This window comes from Takifugu flavidus, chromosome 2 (genome assembly GCF_003711565.1).
Source record: "Takifugu flavidus isolate HTHZ2018 chromosome 2, ASM371156v2, whole genome shotgun sequence".
NCBI classification, from domain to species: domain Eukaryota; kingdom Metazoa; phylum Chordata; class Actinopteri; order Tetraodontiformes; family Tetraodontidae; genus Takifugu; species Takifugu flavidus.
The window spans coordinates 2,281,738-2,302,285 of record NC_079521.1 but is presented as its reverse complement, the minus strand read 5'-3'; the positions used below and the strand labels follow the sequence as shown (position 1 = coordinate 2,302,285).

General features: G+C 43.1%; 1 protein-coding gene and 1 long non-coding RNA gene across 8 annotated transcripts in view; one reads left to right on the top strand and one right to left on the bottom strand.

Annotated features, from left to right (window-relative positions):
• LOC130516522 (uncharacterized) overlaps positions 1 to 20,548 on the top strand; it is a 230,160-nt gene that overhangs the window by 69,516 nt on the left and 140,096 nt on the right. The gene's annotated exons all lie outside the window — the stretch shown is intronic.
• cdh8 (cadherin 8) overlaps positions 1 to 20,548 on the bottom strand; it is a 75,881-nt gene that overhangs the window by 9,238 nt on the left and 46,095 nt on the right. For all 7 annotated transcript variants that reach the window (XM_057017405.1, XM_057017431.1, XM_057017455.1 and 4 more), the window contains 5 exons: positions 18,853 to 18,972; positions 11,949 to 12,116; positions 11,556 to 11,743; positions 6,442 to 6,689; positions 27 to 163 (listed from right to left, as the gene is read on the bottom strand). In XM_057017405.1, the coding sequence (XP_056873385.1) occupies positions 27 to 163; positions 6,442 to 6,689; positions 11,556 to 11,743; positions 11,949 to 12,116; positions 18,853 to 18,972 (861 nt within the window). The remainder of the gene's footprint in view (positions 1 to 26; positions 164 to 6,441; positions 6,690 to 11,555; positions 11,744 to 11,948; positions 12,117 to 18,852; positions 18,973 to 20,548) is intronic.

Genomic DNA, 20,548 nt, shown 5'->3' with positions numbered 1-20,548 from the left:
TGGTTGAGACAGGAGAAGCGACTTACTGACTTCGGTGGCGGTCACTGTGATGTTGTGCCACATGTCCGTCTCCCGGTCCAGTAGTTTAGCCAGCGTGATCTTCCCATCGTCCACATTGATGTTGAACTGCCTCTCCAGATCTGTGTGCCGATCAATGAAGTACCTGCAAAGGCAGGAGATCTTTAGAAATTTGAGGCCGACCTCCACGGCGCTCCTTCGGGTATCGTCGCCAACAGAGCCAAATCCATCAACCTGCACATGTGTGAGTATAGGAAATCAGTAATTATCCGAGGAATAATTACAGCCTTCACACGAGCAGCAGGGGGGTGTATGGTTCATAAAGCCCTCCCCGTGTGGTGCTAGTAGCACCCCCGCATCCCTCCACACTAAAAAAAGACCATTAGAACATGTTATGTCATGGTCAGAGATGAAGAGTTGTTAACCCTGTTTGGTATCTGTCAGCACTCAGTGACTCCCAAAGGTGCTGCATTAATGAGTTAGGACAGCACAGTGTCACACAAGAGCTTTAACAACACAGGAGGGGATAATGGATGTAATGGAGGAGGACCAAACATGAACCTTTTATGTGTGACCTTGGCCCATCTTAATGCAAAACACGTTCCAGAATTTTAAGTCGAATCAACAGCCCACTTAAAAATACGTTTCTATCCTTTGGACTTCTATTAATCTTCCTTGCCTTTGACATTTTGGGACTTGTAGAATGTAAAAAGTGGGTATGAAACTGGAAGGCACGTAATAAAGAATTTTCCAAAGCCAGTTGAAGCTGTGAAATTGCTCTTTCATGTTGGTAAATGCGGCAGGCCAGTTGTTAGCATAAGCTGACGCAAAAGGGGCTCACAAAAATTCAAAAATCTGTCATTACGGGGGTCATCTTTGGTTTCACACGTATCACTTGTCGCCACGTGTGACTGTCATAAACGCTAACCCCCCCCCCCCCCCAAAAAAAAATAGAAAAAGACACGAGGCTGCGGTGATTCGTGTCAGATGATCCCACCTCCTGACAAACAGGCTCTTCCTGTCCTCAGGGACCAACTGTTCCTCCTTTTCCTTTACCTATAGTTACATTTTAACAGCAAGACATAATTTATGTGTCTAATATTACAAGATTAAACTACCAAATAGCTAAAACAACTGAATTGTCCACCACCCCCACACATCTGTGCATGCTTTAAGTGATGCAGGCTCCATGTGACACCCTCCAGTCTGCTCTCCCCCCAATTTAGCATCTCCTTTTAGCAACTGGTTGTGGAATCAGACGGATTAGTTCTGCTCTTGTCTACACGCGGCATTTCTCTTGTACATAACAGCTTCTGTGCCAAAGACAAATTTTAAATATGTGAGCAGTGAGGGGTGGAACGGTGGTGCGGTGGTGAGCACGTTCACCTCCTGGCCTTAAAAGTTCTGCGGAGTTTCCATGTTTTCCTCAGCGACATCACCGTCCATGCAAGTCAGGCTGGACGGAGAGTCTGAAGGAATAAATGGACGAGTAAATGAGCGCGACCCTGGTCGGGAGCGTCCAGGACGTCCCTGCCTCTTGTTGAGGGACTCCCCCAACCGTCGAATACATTTAAAAGTGCAACGGTTCTACTCCCACTTTGTGTTTGGATTGTTTCAAATGTCCAAAAACACACATACATAGTTATTCTTTCTTTTTCTTGACTGCTTTATGACTTTCAGGCGAGGGCAGGCTGCACCTTTACTGAGTCTCTAGCTCATTGCAGGGCCCCATAGGGGAAACTGGGTTCGGTACCTTGCTCAAGAGCACCTCAGCATTGCTCTGAAGGTGTTCTGGCACTTTCCCCTACTACCGGAAACCCTCCACTTCTTAGGTCAGTCCTCAACAGACTGAGATACCACCACTCCATACTTGTTATTAATGGTGTATAATAACATTGATATTAAAGGTATTATTACCATTTCAGTAATAACTCAGGATGATTGTGAAAAATTTATATTTCCAGGGATAGATAGATAGATAGATAGATAGATAGATAGATAGATAGATAGATAGATAGATAGATAGATAGATAGATAGATAGATAGATAGATAGATAGATAGATAGATAGATAGATAGATAGATAGATAGAAAGAAATACACATGTCACAACAACATTTTTTTTTAATGAAGGACACAAATGCAGCTCATAATACACGGATGGTTGGGAATGAATTAAATAAACCACTGGCCCAGATTCCAACTGTTGGGGAGATGTACCGAGCCATGACATTTCCATTTTTTGAGATGAAATGGTGTAAAATCCTCCAGACGCAGGCTGGGAGAGGTCCATGAGGACCCCCCACACAAACGCGCACCCCCCCCCTTCCTCCTTTTTTCCCTTTTTCTCCGTTGCCCTGCAGACGCAGAGCACTTTCGGAACAGGCAGACAGCAGCGAGCCACCTGGGAGCAGCCTTCCTCCTGCAGAGTGAGTGGATCCCAGTCAGACCCTGACAGCTTCGCGAGGAAGCAGGGAGACAGACCCTGAAATGTTCTGCCAGCTGTCACTCAAACTGACAACGCTGTGTGAAAAGAATTAAAAGCAAATAAAAAATGATATCCCGCGCTATAGTTGCACGGGATTCCTGATTGCGACGCAGGGGAGCGCGCGTGTGAGTGTCACACCAAACACGTTCCCCTCAAGTTGGGAGGCTCCAAATCACTCTCAGGTGTGCAGAGTGTCGTGGACACGTCTCATGAAACCTATGAGGTAAAATTTCAGTGAGTGGTTTAAATTTTAACCCATTTATAGTAAAACTACATCTAAACATACTAATAAGCCAGCAAACATACAGATATCAGTTTTGATGCTGATTGAACCCTCTTCTGATTCTTGTCTTTGCAGTGAGGACATGTCTCTCTCTCACCTGTCCCTGCTCTCTGCTAGCTTTGCTACGGCCGTTCATGCTAACCGCCTAGCGATTGTCCCCGTCCCAGTCTCGCTGACGGTAAACACTGTCCTCAGCGTTACGAGCAACATGTTCTTTGATGCTGAATGATACTGAGCGACGTCAGTCACTCATTTATGTGAGCGAGACTGTCTTATGGTGGACTTGGAGAGCGGGGACACATGCAGAGCGACGCTCAGGCGCAGCGGATTCACCTTGACGGCGCGCAGCGCCCAACCTTGAGCGCCGATCATGTCGCTCGGGCCTGTTACCTTTGTCACGCTGAGACGCTGCAAACTGACAATGATTAAATCAAAGGGCGAAACGCAGACTTGACTGTGACCTTTGTGCAATTTGCAGCCCCGTCCCCCAAAATTCGATTCATTATTCACATGATGGAGAGCAGATACAGCAGGCACGACTTACACTTCAAGACAGTTCTCTTTGGCTGAGTTCTTTCTGAATATCTCTTATAAATAAAAGACTTCTTATCTATTAGCCTCCTCACCCTAATACACTTACACGATGACATCACGCGTCGTATGATAGAGGAGAGCGCTCGCGTTACAGGAAGTAACAATGTAAAGGACAATGTAAAGAAAAAGAGCAATTTTTTCTGCTCTCCGCAGAGAGCAAAAGACTTCTGTGACGTTCCTGTTTGTTACTTGGTCAGCGTTTCCACTGGGATGATTACAGATTTAGAACTCCTTTTTGTCCTCCCTTGAATGCTGACCAGTCGTGTTTTACCCCCACGTTTAATTCAGGTTGCATCCTGCAGCCTCCATCTGTGCGGGCGGATTTCCCGCGCAAGCGAAAGAGGAGCGGCTGGATTTTAATACGCGGGGCCGTATTAAAATATTCCCACCAAACAAACAAGAGAATACAACCGAGGTCCATCCAGCAGGGTAGATCCTCCTGACATTCAATTTCAGTTTGTTTTGCCACCACCTCCTTCCCACCACTGCTTGAATTACCATTATGTAGCCGTCAGCTCTACCAACAACATATGAAACCCTGCGAAAAGAAATAAGCTTTGCAGAATTCTATTATGTTCCTGCAGTTTTCAACAACAAAAGAGAAAAAAGAAGTCGAATCAAAAAAGATTCAAAATCTGCCCCTCGCTCACCTTATTCATAATTTGAATATTCCCACATCCAAAATACAATAAATCCCCTGAATATTTGACATATTTGAGGCAAAGTCTTTGAACGGCGCTGGTTCGTGCCACACAGTGACTGTTAGCCAGATGTCAAGTTGCTTTTTGATCTGTGATCAGTCAGGAGGAAAACGACAGCACACAAAAGCAGCACTGCAGGAGTGCTCGCTGGAGTGCACCTGGAACCTCGTTGGCTGGGTGCATTAAGTACAGCTACGGGGCTGTTTGTCTCCAGAGTGACGGAAACGTGGCCGCCCCACCAGAGCACCCGCCCCAAGTGCTTTAGTCCCAAACTGGTTTCATCTGGACCGACCGCAGGCACCTGAGCGAATCTCCTCAAAAGGGTTGACGTTTCTATTGTCGTGGCTAAAATGACAAAGGAAATATCTTGGAGTGGATTTAAAAGAGTTTAGCCATCAGACTCGGAGGGCCGTGATGACATTAGATCTACCGTTCAAGGCCCAAGATGGATGCTAAAAAGTGAGCTGTAAGTAGGGCGCCTGGTGCACAGTAGATACAGGATTAGGTAAATAATTATGGGTGTGTAGGATGAAACACGCTCTGGATCAGTCACATTAGCATCCTCGCTCGCTGTCGGAAGCAGCTGAGGCGGGGCCTCGTTGTACGGCTCCCTGTTTGGATCAAAACAGAGTTCTTTTTTTCTACTGGTTGTTTTTAGGACAAAACTGGTTTTGACAGACACAATTTTCAACAGCAGGACCTGATATGAGTTGTTGAAAAGCACAAATATCTCTTGTTGACAACTGAATTTGATTCGATTCTGGCATATTGGCACGCGGATTATGACCAAAACCCAAGTAATGTTGCAGCTGTGACTTCTTTGGCAACTTACTGATGATTTTACGATCGTTTTAAAGCAGAACCTCTAAAATCAAACAGAGTACGACGGCATAAAGACTGATTGTGATTCTGTTCTATATCAATCATGACATGAATGTGCACTGCTGACTGGAACTAAGAAATACTGACAATTAATGATTAATCTCCTTTAAACAGATGGGGGTCCTGTGCACATGGCAAACAACAAGGCTAATTCTAATTATTTGGTGTATTGTGCTCTCTAATGGCTTTGCTGCATTGGTTTTGTCATTTGGAAAACATTTGTAATCTTTTAAGCAGCATTGCACAGGCCGTAACCTTCTGTCAGGAAGCATATCTGCCATGATTAAAATCTTCCACACTGTAATCACTTTACCAGGCCAAAGCTCTGGCTCGCAGGCTAATAAATACGAATGCTGGTCGCAAGTAAAATCAAATGTGAGGATGATGAATCGCACTAAACCCTCCATGACGATAGCTTGGGCCCTTCTGCCACTTGACATTTTTGACAGATCAGGCTTATTTTGGGGATTTGCGGGGATACAGATGTGCTCGTATATCATATAAGGGCAAAATGTCTACTATCCACATGCAGCCTCCAATGATAAATAATAAAAAAAGGTTACAACTACAAAGATTTACCCTAAAATTCAGCTTGAATTTAATGTTATTCCCTGTTAGTGTTAAATTGATGAAATAAAACCAGACTTAGCAACAGGGATAGATCTAAATCCAGGACGTTTTTTTTTTTTTTTTTATTTCGGAAGGTTAAACCAACAACCATTTGTCTTTGTTGGGGCCTGAAACCTGGTCAGAAAACACGTCCGTTCAATGATACAGAAAAGGACAAAGGGCGGAGAAAGGAAAAAATATATCATTATAAAAGAAACATCACATTGGACCTCGGTTCCTCCCGGCAAACTCATCACTAAACATGAGGATGGCACCGGAAAAATGGGGGTGGGGGATAGCAAAACTAAATCAACTGCCCCCATAGCTTGAGCCAATCTATGAAACTCAGCCTGCTCTCTGCTAGCAGCGCAATTACACACAACCTGTTGAGTGTTGTCCCAGGAACGCGGTCAGCACGTCGCTGGAGAATAAATGAAATGCCAAGATGGAAAGAGAGAAATTGCCTGTATAACCTTCCCTCAAGGTGCCCTTGTGATATTTTCAAGAACAAGTCAGGCAGGAAAGGAGAACTGTGGGAATAGTTACACTTTAAAAGACTTCCAACTCATAATCTACCTTTTTTTTCTCATGTTTGAAACAAGACCAATCAAGGACTTCCTCTCTGAATACCAACAGCACTTCCACTGTCTCCAAAGGTCAAGGGCTTGAAGAGATTTAATTGCATACTTCAATGTCAACCTTTTTATTAAAACAACTCATTACAGCCCCAAAAGGGTCATTTGTTATAATAGCCTCTGCATTTCCTACTGAAGTTACATTAAAGAGTATTTCTTTTTCCACATTTAATTATAGGAATGCTCAGCCCTCGGTGGTCTGTCCGTATTCAGCTGGCCACGTTCCTCTTACCTGACTTGGCTCCCAGTAGAGTCCGGGTCCCTGGCCGTCACCGTCCCTATGATGGTGTTGATGGGGGCGTTTTCGTTCACTTCCAGTTGGTAGATGGGTTTGGAGAAAACAGGCGGCTCATCTGAATCCTCGACGGTGATCTTCACCGTTGCCGTGTCCTTGAAGGGGCCGCCGCTGCCGGGCTCAGAGCGCACGTTGGTGGCCTCCACTTTGAGGTTGTAGGCCCGTTTGCTCTCATAGTCCAAAGGCTGTTTGGGTTCATAAAGAAGAAGAGGAAGGTCCATGTCACTCTGAATTGCCATCTCTGATGCTTCAGGGGTCGCATGTAATCATTCCTATTATTTTAGTATGGCTGGATAAACGTCAACATGTTTACATTTTTTCCACCATTATTAAAATTAAGAGAAAATTTGGATATGGGAATTGTGGCGAGGCTCAGACCCACTCTGGGTTCATCCGTGATCTTCAAATCAAATGACAAATGAAAGTAAAGACGTCCTTAAATTGCAAAAGAGAACATTTCAGCCTCATTTCTATGCATCTTTTGATAAAAATTCCATTATTGAAGGTTAAATACTGCAGCCTGTCACCAAGGGATAATTCACTGATCACCACAATTCTGTATTTAATAGAAACCTCAATGTTCAGACAGCTTCAAAACACAATAAAAGAAAGAATAATAATCACATAAACGTTCTCCACACATCCAGGGCTGGAATACAAATGCTGCTAAGCGTACTTCAGGGAGCTAGCTTAATCAATACGGCTGAATGGACGCTGATCAGGGTCTAAAAAGGTACAAGGATGGAAAGTGCTACTTGACAGCCTGATTGGCATCCTGGGATTTCTATTTTTGTGTAGTGTATATGCAGACAGCCCACTTTCGGATGGACTGGAGTGCAGGTGTGGAGGTCACCTGGTTGACATTTCTGGATGGTTACGCTTTTATTTCAACCAGCAGGAGACAACCCGAATAAATGTTGATGTTCTTCACAGAGATGCTGCAAATTTCTCCTAAAAATAATAAAGCAGGTGGTTTTATTCTGAAAAGCAAATGATCCCATTTGGTTTGAACCAGCGGAGTAATTACAACCTGGAAATTTTCTTTCATTATTATCAGAATGTCACATCTCTAAGCCGTCTGCCGATACTGTAACTGACAGTACCGCGGGTTTCATATCGCAATGTGATCACAATAAAGTAAATGAGCACAGGTGCTCGTTCAACACCGTCAACAAACGCTGTGATTTCCCATCCAGGACAAAGAAACGTGTCAAACACGTCCCAGTGCGCCTGATGGATCTGATTAATCACTGGTTCCAGTTCAGATCTAGGGTTTCCTTTACAGGTGGCACATTAATAATATCTAAAGCAAAAGGGGGAGTCGCTCTCGTTTCACTCTCGGTGCGTCTTCGAGGACACTGTCGCAGTTTCATTGCGAATCACCTCTCGTCACTCTGGTACTAGCAGAATAATGGGATCAAGTCACTTCCCTGCTCCATAACGAGGATTTATAGACAAATCAAAAGTGGGACTTGCCACTTGAGGCGTCTGGGCAGGCCGGGAGGAAGCAAACGAGCAAAAGCACAAATGTATTCAGAGAGGATCGGAGAGAGGGGATTCATCCCCGAGCTCAGGAGGGGCGAGTGGTAAGAAGGGGGGGATCGGGGGCGTGTGTGTGTGTGTGTGTGTGGGGGGGGGGGGGGTTGTGCACTTAGATAGTGGCGGCAGCAGCAGCAGACGTCAAGTTGTGGGATGTGACCCCGGAGCTTTGACTCCTGCACTCTTCCTCCTCTCTACCAGAGCCCCGAAGCCTCTTGCAGACCCACTCCTCCTCAAAAAAAGCCATGTGGAAGACTTTTATTACTAGCCACCCCGTTTACCTCTTTTACTCCACTCTTCACACACACACACACACACACCCCGGTTCTGCCGTCTCTGCCGACAAAGAACAGTGTGCGTCAGGACCTCCAGCCAATGGACCAGTTACAGTTTAGGCACGGATGTGGCCGGATCGTCTGACAGAGGAGGGAATGAATGATAAATGGGGATTTTCTAAAACACTGTTAATTCAATTTTGATAGATTAGGTGTGATTTAAGGTGGTATCGCTTCAGGGGAGCCGTGGGTTTCCTTCCGCACTTACATATTTCTCACACATTTAGGAGGAAGATTTGCACGAAGGCGTTGTTATTATCTGTCAGATGACATTATAACACACTTAATAACTGTATCGGCATGAGTAAAGGCAGGGCTAACCAACTTGACCACACACAAGTTCAGCTGTAAGACTATACGTAAGTTATAATTGTTAGAACGAGGTCGGCGACCCAGAGAGCAGAAACTTTACCCAATCAATTTATTTTTTAAAATGCAAAGAAAATGAATTTTTAAAGGAAGCCATTTCATTTCTAACTTTTCTAACGGTCAGCCAACAAAGTGATGAGGAATTTTGAACCCTAAAAATATATTTCGCTTAATTAAAATCTGGTTTGCTCCTGGTTGGCCAGACCTGTACCTAAACTAATAAAAATCTATTAAAACCTGCAGTAAACAGCCTCAGTGATAAAACCTCTGCAAATCAATCAACTCCTCGCATACTGACGTGAACCAATTATTTAAGGTAAAAACAGAGGCATAGAGTTTGAATAAGAACTGAGTTTATTACAAAACTTTAAGACCAGAAAGATTTTTTCTTCACAACTTCTGGGACCAAAGGTTATACTGAGGGTCATACTACCCATTCTGTCAAATATTCAGTCAGTAATTAAATGCTACCTTCTTCAGTCTCATATTAGCATGCACGGCACCATACTGGAGCAGCTACAGTTGATTGCGAAGAGCTTCTTCAGTGTTGTTCAGGTTTGGAGATTGGAGGCTCTTAGGGGTCCCCCACTAAAGAGTAGTTGAGCTGAGACTGGTTAGTAAACATTGGCAACAAATCCAGCTCCTCCGCCATTTTAACGCACCCCTGTGTCTATTTCTACCTCTCTCTTGAGAGTTTGCATCACATTAGTATGTACACAAGGACCATTTCAAGACTTCAAAGTTCAGCACTGGCCACAAGGGTGAAAGCTCAGCATCCCGCTAATGTCCCTCGACAGGCCTGGGGGCTGGCAGATAAAAAGCTTAAACCCCAAACTCCCCCGGTTTGTGGCTCTCCAGCCTCACGTAAATCATGTTGTTTTAACCAAGCTCCAAAGGATGTTTAATAATTTCACTTCCTGTGTCAGATGGCAGATTACAGGCCTGTCCAGATGTGGAGCGGGATGCGACATTTGCTGGTGAATTAGTTAGTCTCAGTCTTTCCCCCTGACACAGAGGCTGGGGGACAAAACCTGTGATGATAGTGATCAAAAGCAAAACATACATTTAGTCTGCTGTTTTCAGTACAGCAGCAAAAATAGCTCTCAGACGCTCGGCTTCATGCCCCATGTTTGGAACCAGGAACCCAAGGCACCCAGGCGTTGGGAGCAAAAGGAAGACAAGAACATTACAACGCAGACCGTTTCTCTGTTAACGATTAGCTGCTTTTTTCACTTTGATGTTGTCTTTAGCAGCACACGCACGCATTGTTCGACAGTCAGTGTCGATGTCCTCGGGGGAACTGTAATGTCATTTTACTTTGCAACAAAATGTCTCTTTACGTTTCGATCAAGCGTCGCATTCTTCTGCAGCGAAGCAGCCATAACTGAAGGCTTAAGAACGCCGAGGCATCCGTCATGTTTGTTTCAATACGAAGAACAAAAATCCCTCTCTAAGCGAGGCTTAGAGTGCAGAATACCTACACGCCTAAACGCGACACCAGAGGTGAGAGAATCTTCCGATAATTTTCCACGGATGTCTGGGAGACGCCGCTGTGTGGCTCTTTTATTCCAGCTGAAAATGTCGGAATTGGATTCCTTAAATGTCCATCGGGAAGTAATGGCATCAGATCTCTTTTTATCCTTGTGGAAATAGTCAGACTGTCTATACAAACCTACGAGTAATCATGTTATGCTGTGTGATAATGAATGTCGTCCGAGGATAAGACGTGCTAGCCCCTCTTAATTCAGCAAAAACGCAGCGCTTTGCCACAACGTGCTCGCATTAAAGTTACACAATGGAAACTTTGTCAAGTTAAAGCTGCTTTCTTTCACTCCTCACAGCCATCCACCTGGGATAAATCATCATGGAGGAATTTAATGAACATTGTCTTTTCCTCTCTGATTGGCCACTGCTGATGCTCCCACGAGCAAGGCAATTAGCCAACCAACGCTTCAGTGAAGTTGCTTCAGGGGCAATGCTAAAAGATCAGCTCTCACACGAGGATGTACAGTAGATTAATGCCAAGGACGGTGGCACGTTCACAGCAACACGCAATTTAGCCTGAGTCAACCTTTTGAGGATATTGAATACGTTGCCTCCAAAAGTAAAAAAAACGGCAAAACATAGCCAAGAAAAAAGTATAGTTGTTTTTCTAAAGAAGCAATTAACTCAAAAGTGTCATGTGGTTATGCAACATTATACTTGCGCTTTACACAAACTTCACCTCAAGCACAATCTGATCTCAACTTTTAATGGAAGAAAAATACAGTAAAATAAAAATTAAAGATGATTTTGCCTTTGTGGCACACAGCAAATTATTGACTCGATGTACAACGTTATGAAGGCTTTTTCCAACACGCCCTTAAAATTAAATACCCTTTTGTTTCCTTTTACTGCTCATGATACACTTTACTCGCTACAGGGGTAACCTTGAGCAGCTGAACAGGAAGCAGTGAGTTCTGTGTTAGAATCTTATAATAATGATTACTTAGAATCATTAATGAATAAGAAGTGATATCCAGTATAATGTGGCCTCTACTGTACTCTGTTATAACTCTCACGGTGATTCCTTTCTTTGATATGCTCTCTGCTGTATTCTCCCTCCTCTGATACGAGCTCCTCTTGTCATGTGATCACTTCTACCTGTGACACTGAGGATGGTTGACAGCTGTCAAATGAAGCCAATGGTGGCAACAGAGGGTAACAGAGGGCATTTGCCTAAACCGCAGCTCCTGCACCATGAATAAGCTAGCAGCGCATCGGTCCACCGGGAGCAAGGAGGGCCGGGCCACTTTGATTGTAACGTACCTTTTTCAGTTGAAGAATCCCTTCTTGTGTCTGCGAGTCCGTAATAATCTCAAACACGCCCTGGTCATCACCCTCCACAATGCCGTAGGTGGACTTGGAGTTCTCCCCAGTGTCTCGATCATTTGCTTTTACCTTGCCGCCCATTTTCCCAATGGGCAGGTCTTCGGGGATAACAAACTCGTATAAATCTGGGAAGGAAGAGAGACACACTTTGTTAATTACATTAAACAAAACAAAACTTTGGAAATATGAGTGTTCTACAGTAACAAGTAACTGCTTTCCGAGCATCAGTTTACGAGCGTCCCCAATTAAGACCCTAAAGATTAAGAAAGAGGATCGGATGATTTTCCTCCCAAGCCTATTTGAGGCACTTGAGTTGTTGAAATTACTCACTTTTAGAAAACTTTGGCGGATTGTCGTTTATGTCTGTCAGTGTGATGGTGACGGTGGTCGTTCCGGACAAGCCGCCCATGTGTCCTCCCATGTCTTTAGCTTGGATGACCACCAGGTACTCCTCTCTCATCTCCCGATCCATCCCCTGGAGAGCAACTTTTATGGTGGCTGTAGATGGAGACAGGTCAAAACCCATGAATACATTTCTAAACAGGACTGTGCAGAGGCACACACAATCTTTCATTGCTGAAGAATTCGGATTGTTGTGTCAATGGTGACACAGCGAAGTGGACATGACTGAGCAAGTGCCTGTGCAGAAATCACCTGTGTTTGTATAAAAGCATTGTTCCTCTGCTCTCATTTGAATTCGGATTGAGTGTGAGTGTTATGCTGTCTGTCTTGTATAATCTTGAATATTGTATGCAGAATGGACGTTATTGACTCAGCCACGGCTCTGCATATAAAAAGGGCTCAGCACAGGCATATAGGGATAATCCACTCAGGAAACAGAGGGCTGCGAGATCATCAAATGAATATAAAACCCCTCATAAAAGCTGGGCTTTGGCATGACACCCTGCCTCTGTCCTGAGCTGCCTCAGACAATAAGAGGATGCTCGACTATGATGAGTAATGTACGAGAGGTTAGGATGATTCCTATGTCTCGGTTCTATTCTTCAGGCTGATTTTCTTTCGAGGTTTGGAACAATTGAAAACCTTTCTATCAAATCAACAACATTGACAATTCAAACAAGGGTGCATGCAGCTAAGAATTCAATTTCTGACTGAGATGATCAGATGAAAAAGGGTTGTGTCTATTTCTTTTCTCCACTTTGTAATTTCAAAAATCATCTTTAATGTTTCCGAAAAGCTGTTTCACTCAAGCAGATACGAGCTGCAAATTGAAGTCAATGCATTGTTTTAAATCTATAATACTGAAAGAAAGGCTGAATAGTTCTGACAAAGCACCATAAATCAGCAATATCATGACAAAAAAGATAAAGAGGCACAAATATAAATGTGTTTCAGTTGGGTGGGTGGACTAATGCATCATTGTGTGTCACTACGACAGGAAAAATTCAAATTTAAGGGGAAATTTACTGAGCTACATTAAGTGCTTCCCATTGTCATAATAATGCTTCAACATCACGTGTCACTAATTGGATCAGAAAAAATCCAAAAATCAGTCTCCAAATATCATCATCATTTTGTTCCTTTGCTTTTTTCTTTGCTCTTTCTCCAGCTTTTCCAAACGTATTCCCAGGTGCTTCCTGGCCAGTGGAGAAACATATTCTCTCCAGAGTGTCCTGGGTCTACCTCAGGGCCTCCTCAGGGACATGCTTGGGACACCTCCCCTAAGCAGGCGTCCATCTGGAACAGGCACTTGAGTCACCTCAGCTGACTCTCTCGATGCAAAGGAGCAATGGCTCTACTCCGAGCTTCTCCTGAATGACTGACCCTCTCACCCAATCTCTAAGGGAGCGTCCAGCCACCCTGTGGAGGATACTCGTTTTGGGTGCGTAGACTGACTGGTAAATCGGGTTCTTCGCCTTTCACTTTAGCTCTTTCTTTACCACAACGGTCCGGTACACAGAACGCACCACCACCTGTGGAGCTCCATCTTTCCCTCACTCATAAACAAGACGCTGAGATACTTGAACTGCTCCATCCGAGGCAGGACCTCTCCACCAATTTAGAGCGGGCAAAAGCCACCCTTTTCCGGTGGAGAACCATGGCCTTGGACATGGAGGTGCTGATTCTCATCTCAGCCACTTCACACTCAGCTGCAAACTGACCTTGTACATGTTGAAGATCCTGGCTTGATGAAACCAACGGGCCAACATCAAGAAGAGCAAAAAGCAGAGATGAAATCCTGTGATTCCCAAACTGGACCCCCTTCCTGGCCACACCTAAAAATTCTGTTCATAAAATTTTGAACAGAACTGCTGATGAAGGGCATCCATGCCAAAGTCCAACATGCACTGGAAAAAGGTCTGACTTACTGCTGGCAATGTAAACAAAGCTCCTCCAGTCAGACAGAGACCAAACAGCCCCAAGCAAAGGACCATGGAACCTATAGTTGTTGAGCAACCCATGGTCCAATGCCATTTCCAGATCAATAAAACACATTGACTGGTTGAGCAAACTCCATGAACCCTAAAGCACCCTAGCTTCCTGTTCTGAATGGTTCCTCTTGAATCCGGGGTTCCACTAGTGGTTGAACCCTCCTGTCCAGAACCTTGTCGTAGACCTTCCCAGGGAAGCTGCGAAGTGTTCTGCCCCTGTAGTTGGAACACACCCTCTGTTCCCCCTTTTTGAAAAGAGGTACTACCACCCTGGTTTGCCACTTCAGTGTCCATAAAGTCCAGAAAGACCAGGACAAAACTTGATAATATTACCCCCATTAATTTTACAAATGATAATTTTATTCAGCAGAGCAATGCCAAATCCATTTCTGACCGTCAAAACAACAGACAAGCACCAGAGCCAATGTCATATTAGTTTAACATGCAGCAAAACACGATGACCTTCAGAGAAAAAGTGCTTTTAAAGTTCTCTTTAAGACGTGCAGTGGAAGCTTTTAGCCATTCAGATATATTCAAAGCATGTAAATGAGATGAAGATGGATGTTAGTACAAGTCTGCTTTCGTCTGACTTTTTGTGAATATATTAACGGTCTCTCTCAATGCTACATGGAAATATGTTTTAAATATCTCCTTTTCTTGCTGTGGTCTCCTGTTTGATAATAAGGTATCGCACAAACTGAAAGACCTGTAAGTGCGTAGAGGCAGCAATGAAGATGCTCTAAACCCATGTTGGACTGGAGTGGAGTCCATTACTCATGAACATCTTTACTTTTATGAAGATTTCTTGATGTGACTAAAAATGAAGGAAGTAAATAAATCAACACATAGAGGGAAAGCTGGAAGTCTCTATTTAACTTGGAGTTGAAGCTGTCTATAAGAGGTGTACCAAAATTAGCATCTCCCTTTTGTGATTTTGCTTGAATTAGATAAAAATGGTCTGTCAGAAAAGTGTGACAGGGTTTGGAGACAAATCAGAGTTAGTTTGTCTTTGGTCCTGTATGCTGTATTGATCAGTTTTCCAATAAAACTGGGCTGGTTAGAAATGTGCAGTGTTAGACTTTGGTGTGCAGGAGTGAGCTGAGTCAGCAACAGATGTGGAAATACAGTGGAAAAGTGAAGGGCAAAACATGTAAGGACAGTATTTGCTGCAACTTTGGTTTATTTTTCTCCTGTTTGGTTTAGTATCACCTGTGTGCCCGTAATCTTTCCATCTGTCCAGTCAACCCTGTTAACCTAAATTGTCCATTCTTACCTGTCTATGCCCCCCTTTGAAGTGTCACCTGTCATGTCTCTTATGTCCAGTATTTGTGTTATTGGAATTAGAAATAATTCCATACATCCTGTTTACCTCTTGTCTCTGTGGGGCGCCAAATGCAAAAGTGTCACCAACTAGTTTTGTCGCATAAATGTGACAAAGTCTAAAGTATTTGTTAAATGTAAATGTTAAATTTAAGTATCAATGTTAAATGTCTAGTTGTAGAACTAAAACTACATGTGCACAGCCCCGCCCACAGTGTGTAAAACCCCGCCCACAACGGATGGGTGGACAATGCTGGAGGGGGAAACTGAAGTCTGCTGCCTTGTTGAACTTTGATCCTACCTTAGTTGTGTCTACATCTATTTGTGTCAACGTTAACCTGCAAAAATGTTCTTGCATGGTTGTTTTAATCAATATTTTATGGAGATATTTGATAGTCGAACAGCAGTCCAACAAATGCTCATAATGACACAGCGTTCATTTATTATTCAATTGTATGTTCAAGAGCAAACTCACTATGCAGCTTAAACTACATATTAACTTTTACCGCTTGTGTTAAATAACAATTTGAGATGCACGGAGCAAAAATAGTCGCAGAAATTGACAAAACACCGGAGATGATAGTCATGCTGTCCACCATCCAGGATCAGCTGTGCACTGTTTGAGGTGGAGCTTTACACACATGTCACATTTAGACTTTAACACATTGAACAAAATGTGAGAAATAGTTGTAAGTGACATTTTACATTTGGCGACGTATATATATATACGTATACAGCTGTTAACCATGAGATCCTGGGATGATTAAGAGATTGTGGCAGATAATTTTACTATTTAAAGGGTTAATAGCTGCCGTCATCTTCATCATCTAAGTGATCAATGACAAATAAAAGGAAAACTGTGTGACATACAGCCAGACAGCTGTTTTTATTATTAAAAATGACCCATTTTAAGAGTTTTTTATTATTATTTTTTTTAACAGTGATTAATTCCACCAGCTTTCAGGAACTTTATTCAAGCAACAAGGAATTAATTGAATAGTCGGAGCTCCAACTCCCATCAACATGGTCGCTAACATCTTCTCTCCAACACCCGCAAACAAATTCAAATTTAAAAATGAGCAACACCAACGTTGCTCGTCAGGAACTCTGCCTTCCATGTACACATGCACACGCGCGCACGCTCGTCAGTCATCCTGTGGAAGCGACGCTCATCCATGTTGATCATCGTTAATTATTCAAATTAATTCCTAATCACTGAAAAGGCAAGATAGACAAACACTCATTTCCATAGATATTTGCCACCACTTTTCCCCACCAATCATTAACCAACTGAAGAATTGGGGCATGATGATTATTTATTTATTGAATGTGGTGCTCTAAGTGTCAAATGCATTCTAATGGCTGTTTACTTCTTACCTTTTACTTTTCATTACCATTCATTAAAACATCTGGTTCATTGGAACAAACCATCTGCACGTGTGCAGCAATCACATGAAGCATGAACACGCTGAAATGGTCCATTCAGAGCGGTGCTGAAAGTTACTGTCTCTGGCTGTGCATGTCTGTTTGAGGACAAGGACGATCTCATCATGTCGAACCGAGTCCCTGTCTTAATTATGCACATGAATTCTGAGTCCCCGCTTCTTGCTGCTTGTTTATTGTGCGCTGTTTTCCAAATTGTGAGCAGTCGATTTCCATCTCATTTCTTATTAATGCGACTTCACCGTTATTTAATCACAGATACGTGTTAGAAAGTCAGCTGGAACGAAAAAATATGATTTCCACCCAACGCTGGTGAAAAGAGTGCCTTGTGTAAGGATCATAAGGTTATTATGGTTAATTATCGATATTTTTAGCGATGCAGTTATGTTAGCACATCTGTTGCTAATTGATACTTCTGCTCATGTGACTTTAATAATGCTAAAATAAACAAGCGGCCTGTTGTTGAACCACGCGGTTTGTTTTGTTTGGTTGCCCGAGTGTTAGCTAAGCAGACATATCGACATCCACCCCGGTGCGTCACATTAATAGTTTGTCCTTGTGCGTCGACGTAATCGGCCCACATTTCCTGACGCGTGCTGCAGGCGAATGACAAACTGTTCTTATCCATTCAGGACAAGGACCAGGATGATTTCATTATACAGATTGCAATCAACCTGTGAGCAACACTGTCCATTCTGAGTACGCTCCCTTCGTAATTTCATGTTATTAGTTATTACATTTGGCGGCCGTGTCACCCCGTGCACGTCTGTTTCCCTCAGATTATCAGCTGTGTGGGCAGTCTTTTCTCATTCACTGTTTTCCACCATATGTTGCACCATTTCAGCATATAATTACAACTTCACTACAACCCCTCTTTTAATTTTCTTGCCCCCCAGTGATGCATTATTTTTGCAGTTTTGCAAACTTGTTTGTGTTTGGGTGGAGAAATGGACCGAGTCTGGCAGCGAACAGCCGCCTTCAGCGCGCAGCTCTTCGATAAACAGATGGGATGAGTTACCTGAAGTCTCCTTCTTCCACTGCAGGCTTTTTTATGCTTTTTTTTTACAGCCATCCCAAATGCAGTCGGCTCCATTTTAGTGTGTTTTCAATAATGTCCCTCATTGTCTTGGCGGGAAGAAATAATGACGGCCCAAATTGACATACTTGTAAACAACAGACTTGGTGGAGTTATTGGTAGGCTGTCCTTTCTTGAAGAGTGATTTTTTTGTTTGCACAAAAGCTACATATTTAACATAATATTTGCATGAAGACGTATTTAATCAAATCTTCTGTAAAACATGAACATGCCCAACAGCCAGACATGCACGTACCACTCGAGCAACAGTCGATGTGTCATTTAAAATGATTGATATCTGTAAATATCACTAAATTTCTGCAGGCTTCAACATATATGCTCCATTCTTCCAATATATGGACAGCAGATGTGTACACGTGCGTTGCCAAGTAGCCTCGAGTTAGTCGATAAAATCTGACAAATATTCCAAGCATTCCCGGCTGTTCAGGGGCCTCCTGCGTTTAATTCTAGGTTGTAATTATTTTAGTATCATCTTGAAACTTGTTCCTAATCTGTTTGCCTTGTGACCTTGTGTGCTGATTTAAATTAAAGTGGGATTTTAACAAGTGAGCTGTGTAAAAGCGTGAAGCTTCTGGCCTGGAGTGTCCAACACTCCTTACCTTAAAGACGGTCTTGCCATAAAAAACACTTTTTTTCCCCATGTTTTGCTCCCCTGGTATTCATTCAGTCAATACTTCCCCAAAAGGTCAGAGACAAATAAAATATTTACACGCCACAGAAATAACTTCAATTACATTTGATGCAGCAACGTTAGGATGTCACAGCTGGTCCTCGGCCTTTGTCAGGGTTACAGCGTAGAACAGCACACAGATTTTTGCCTGTTTCACGGCGTCAGTGGAGTCAGTGGGATCACAACAGATCGCACTGAATTCGCTGTCGGAACTGCTGTCTCCACCTTTTGTCTCGTCAGATTCAGAGAAGAAGCAGCAACCTTCACATGTGTGTTGACTTGAGGTCAAGACTTGCACAGAGCAGCGCTTACCGGAGTTGGGGTCTATGGAGAAATAAGGTTGGCCCTCCAGTATGCTGTAGACAAGTTTAGCGCTGTTCCCGTACACAGGATCGTCGGCATCTGTCGCTGTCACCCGAGTAACCGGGGTACCTGTGAGACAGAAGGGCAGAGTCAGTCAGTCGGTTCCTCCAGGCAATCGCTGCGTGATACTGAAAGGATGACCTGAGATTTCAAAATTAGGAGTAAATCCCTATTAAAACAACCCTCTCTTGGGTTAGTTTGTAAATGAAATAAATAAATGAACAAAATCTGTTCCCATCAGATCTCATCAGTCACGCTTGATATTTCTGACCCATTTCCAGCTGTGTCCTCTGAACTGTTCTAATACAGGGAAGGATGTGCAGAATGGATTCATAGAAAAGTCCCAAGTAGCTCTTTAACTGAGAGAAATTTAGCATTATTTGCACTACAGTCGCCGTCCCTATAAAAGGGTTTCGATTTTCGGCGATGCTCTGAATTCCGTGTGCTGTGTGTGTAGCCGAAGATGAGTGTTTTCAGACAGGGAACAGAAAACAAGGTAAGACTGAGCAGAGCAGAGTGCACGTTTATTTAATTTCCACAACTGTACAAATCTACACAACCATTAAACTCCAACATTTGTGTTGGTTCGCCAAAAACACCCACCCAAAGACTGTCTTGAAGTGTAGTAGTAATGGAACTCATTTCTTTGAGTCCAGTCGACTAAAGCACAAAACGAAAACACTTAAAGTTTTCCGTCAGATTAAACGGCTCCTTTAATGCATCGGCTGGCACTTGTGTTTTAAATCAAATGTCATTCATCCTTGCCTTCCATTTAGAAAACATTAGGTCGCAAATGACTTGTTCTGTGAAAAATAATGATTTTTTTGTCACCTATTACTTAAAAGTGTTGAGCAAAACAAGCTACATTCACATTATAAACTAAAAAATTGACATCACATGATAGCTGGCTTTATTTGATTAAGGAGTATACAATTAGATATTATCAATTATGATTCTTACAAAAATGATAATGTTTTAAATCGTTATATTAAAGCGTGTTTGTTAGTTAGTAGTAGCGCTTTGTTAGAAAACATGGTAAAGTTAAGATTTATAACAATACATCAATTCAAATCATTATTTTGAGGTGAACAGTGGAAATGAAATGCAGAGAAAAGCTGAACAGAAAGAGAACGCTGAAGAGATTATTAACAAGAAGAGACTATTAAAGCAATTATGTTCTTCCATTTTAATTCACAATGACCTACCTAGTCTTCATTCTCTGGAGTGTGTGTGTGTGTGTGTGTGTGTGTGTTGGGGAGAGAGAGAGAGGTGAGTGAAAGGAGGATGACATTCTGTGAGAGAGCAGCACGCTGCACGAGGCTGCAGATGGTATGGTAATTGTTTCTGCCAGAGATGTTTGAAGGTGTTCTGACAACAAAGGAAGTCGTCCCCCTCTGCACATGGCGCAGGTCCTGCCACGGGCGCCAAAATCCATCTGCAGCACAAACGGCACTTGTACTAAAGACCGGTGTCACATCGTGGCTCCGAGACTGGGATTCAAAGGTACTGAATTAATACACAGGGAAAATGCCTCCCGATGAAAGAGTCTCTGGAGAGGGAACAATCTACTCTGTGCTCTCCGTCTGCCTCCACAGGCACCGAAACAACGGAAAGTAAATAAAAGCGTCATTTTGACTTGCTAATA